The sequence below is a fragment of the Theobroma cacao genome, chromosome 5, assembly GCF_000208745.1.
Source record: "Theobroma cacao cultivar B97-61/B2 chromosome 5, Criollo_cocoa_genome_V2, whole genome shotgun sequence".
NCBI classification, from domain to species: Eukaryota; Viridiplantae; Streptophyta; class Magnoliopsida; order Malvales; family Malvaceae; genus Theobroma; species Theobroma cacao.
The window spans coordinates 30,629,658-30,633,253 of NC_030854.1; the positions used below are offsets into that span (position 1 = coordinate 30,629,658).

Consider the following 3,596-nt stretch of genomic DNA (forward strand, 5'->3'; position numbering starts at 1 on the left):
CTACACATTCATATTCACCCAAAACTGTCAAAAACCATACAATTGAATCACAGGGTTCCAGGTTCGAACTCCCCTTTCCTCAATTTTTAAAGTCACAAATTCTTAACACAATTAAAAATAAGTTGGTGACTTGCTATCACAGTCACAACCTCATTGCTGCTAATCTCACCGCTGCCATCGCACTTCTAATCTCAAACTAAAACATGAACGTTCAATTTGAAACAAAGATTGTATCTTTATAAAAAATAAAATAAATAAATAAATAAATATATTATATAATTTAAACAGATCTTGTCCATGGAAGATGTTGGTTGCCCATGAATCAATAAACAAAGAATGCTATCCCAACACTTCACTGTAAAGACAGTACAGACTGAAATACATTCACAGAGAGAGAGAGAGAGAGAGTACAAATTCTTGATTGATCCTCCCTGTAAAAATTTCAATGAAATGCAAATTGTTCTTATGGTGGAATAGAACTACAGTGCAAAATTACTTCCCCTATGTGTATGAACTAAAATTGAAAGAGAGAAGTACACCAAGAAGGCGAAAGCGAAAAGTACTTTACACAATGTGTTTTAAAAGTTGTATATGAGCGACTGCAAAACTGACATTAAGTAACCACTTTTTGAACTCCAGAGTATAACCAATGTGTGGATTTGTTTAAACCGAGGTTATTTGGGGCTTCTGTACAGTCTCTTCGCTGTAAAGCAACCTCCTCTTCTTTGAACCGTATCCTTGGTACTGATAAATGAGGCTGTGAAGGCACTGCCTGAGGCTTATGATATCAAATGTTTCTATAAATCTCAAATCTGTAGTCCTGGATTTGATGCCAGCAAAACGTTGATACTCCTCAAATACAGATGACAAGCACCAATTCTGCAATTTCCTCAAGCAACCAACAAGGCTACCTGTGCGATGCTGCATTAAGTAAAAGAAAAAAAGGTCAGAACTGCTATAATTTACAAACGAAAAAAATATATATACAGAAATTACAACGTAAACAAGAAAAACCAATCCTATGATGTCACTTCAAGAGAAAAACAACAAATTTCAGTCTTAAACCCATTAAGGTACTCATCTATTATTATAAACTAAGGGCACAAATGAGCTTCAAATCCAAATAAGATTTATTTTTCCTTTATCTTTACTCTTTCAACAAACCAACCAATCAGTGCACAAAAACCCATACTGTTGTTTCCACAAAACTTCCATGTAATTCAACTTTATAGTGTAGTTGATGCAAATTGATCAAGTATAGGTGTTTCTTATCAGCTAAGCTAAACTTTTAAAGGAAACTCATGCCTGACAACACACATGTATCATACATGCCTAATATCGACAAGCAAACACCCATTATGAATTCAGTTCACTCAGCAACGCTAACTTTACACAGGGAAGTAAGCACGTGTAATAGCTGAATTTGAACTATTACCTTTCCACGTTTGCAATGGATCAAAACAGGATGATTTCTCACATCTGTAAACAACCAAAAAAGACTCTTAGAAAACCATAAAGGTCAAACATGCTGGTAAGGAACAAAGAAGTGAAACTGAAAGACATGAATTCCATGGTTTATGAATTCAGTACCAATTAGGATCTTGAGAGCACCCCTGATGGAATTCTTGAGAGTAGCAACAGAAGGCTCCTGTGAATACAAAGGATTATAAACAAAAACATCAGCAAAAACAGAACCCCAATTCTCTATAGGGAACCAAAAGTACCATTAACAACAGAAATACCACATCCACACTTGGCAAAAAATTTCATTCAATTTTAAGATAAGATAAAATTGACTTTCTTGAATCATTAATGATTTATCAATTTTCAACATTGAACATTCTTCTTGACCGGCAAGTTGTTGAAATTGTTATCACCTAATAAGTCCAAGAATTAAACAATTAATATATTCTCAACCAAATTTCCATATGCTGGATAGTCTAACTCTGCACTTAAATCCTTCACCAATCAGTGATCCAAAACTCTTGTGAAATATTTAAAATTCCACAAAATTCTTCAAAACAAAGCTGTATTAGACTGGCAACTAATTTTGACTGTGTAAGTGATCAATTATTCAAAGACGCAAACTAATCAAATTCAATAAGTATATAACACTGATCAAAATATTAAGTATATATGTATAAAAAATTTATTTATAAAAGCTCTGTAAATTGCCATTAAAGCAGAAAAGAAAGCGTAGAGGGAAATACCGTTTTCCCTTCAATCCCGAATTGGAAAAGCCGGATATTATGAGATCGAAGAAACTCCAAATTTTCTTCTGGATATGGCTCTGTACACAAATATCTGCTCAAGTTTTACAAAAAAAAAAAAAGAAGAAATTATTTTCCAACTGAAAATGGCACATTCAGAATTCACTCGGCAAAGGTTAATTTCCTCCATTTTCAGAACACAAGATAAAACATGCATGTTAAAAATTAAGTATTTAACCCATTCAACCTGTTTCTTTATTATTACTTTTTATGTTCTTTCTTCTTTTCCCCTCTCAATTTTCTCAACAACCAAACAAAGAAAAGAAAAAGAACAAAAAAACTGAGATTTAATAAAAAATAAAGTATTTTTTTTACTTCTTAATTGTTCAGAAAACCAATGGCATTAACCACAAAAAATAAACCACCAAAAAGTGCAAAAATAATAGGAAAAAAAAACACCATTATCAATGCGACACAAAAACAGAAAGACTTCATTCGTTTCATTAATACAGCCAAAAAGAAGAAAAAAAAGAAAGAAACAGAAAGAACTTACATGATGGATCGAAGCTTTAAGGTTTCTAAGAAGGCGAAATTGCAGGGTTGAGGGAAACTAGATCTATAAATGCCTTCTTCAACCATCGAAAAATTAGCCGGCGGCTCCAGTACGACGTCGTTCTCTTCGTCTCCTTCTATAATGAACCCCATCTCTCCTCCCCTCGCCCTTGCTATCAAACTCTTTGGAATAAAAAAAAGAATTAAGAAAACCAACAACTAGAATGCAGCGATCATATACTTATGGAAAACGAAGAACAGCCTTGTATGGTTAATGGTTTTATAGAGACGGTTTCGGTTTAACTTCTTTTAAGCCTGAAAACGACGACGTGTTCCTTGTCGGTTAGGATTCTAGTAGTTCCATCCCTCTCCTTAACGAAACTCCTTTTCCCCGAGGGAATTGTCTGTCCTGGGTGGGGGGGGCGGGGGGGGGGTGCGGTGTGGGTTTGGTTTTTTTTTTTAATTTATTTTTAACAAATTAATTTGACCAAAAGGTTAAAAACAAAACGTTATGCTTTTTAATAAGAACTAGGGGTAAAAGTGGAAAAACAGCGGCGGCTTAAAAGCTATAGAAAGTCATTCGATTTAGAAGTGGTCTTCAGGACTGCCATGTGGACTTGGACTTGGACTTGGATTTGGATTTTGTGAATATTCTTTGAATGTTCTTTAATTCTCACATGTGATAATATCTCCTCTTTTTATTTTTCTTTATAATTTGATAAAAATTATTTACAGTGGGAGAATTTTTTAATTTTGGATAATTATAGCGGCAGAATTTTCTCATTAGAGAATATGAGAAAAAAATTATTAAAATATTATCCTATACATCCCTTT

The 3,596-nt window shown here is 33.7% G+C and overlaps 1 protein-coding gene across 1 annotated transcript; it reads right to left on the reverse strand.

Annotated features, from left to right (window-relative positions):
- Positions 327-3,175, reverse strand: LOC18599373 (probable tyrosine-protein phosphatase At1g05000). Its single transcript, XM_018121348.1, has 5 exons — positions 2,764-3,175; positions 2,211-2,304; positions 1,591-1,648; positions 1,436-1,479; positions 327-921 (listed from the first exon to the last, which is right to left on the reverse strand). The coding sequence occupies exons 1-5, from the start codon at positions 2,913-2,915 to the stop codon at positions 664-666; spliced, it is 606 nt and encodes a 201-aa protein (XP_017976837.1). The 5' UTR covers positions 2,916-3,175; the 3' UTR covers positions 327-663.

What these genes read in the sequence shown, in the direction of transcription:
- LOC18599373 (XM_018121348.1), bottom strand. Translation starts at nt 2,915, where the DNA reads ATGGGGTTCATTATAGAAGGAGACGAAGAGAACGACGTCGTACTGGAG. An exon ending in TGCTCTCAAGATCCTAATTG is followed by an intron (nt 1,480 to 1,590) that starts GTACTGAATTCA and finishes GGTTGTTTACAG; the next exon opens with ATGTGAGAAATCATCCTGTT. An exon ending in TCCATTGCAAACGTGGAAAG is followed by an intron (nt 922 to 1,435) that starts GTAATAGTTCAA and finishes TACTTAATGCAG; the next exon opens with CATCGCACAGGTAGCCTTGT.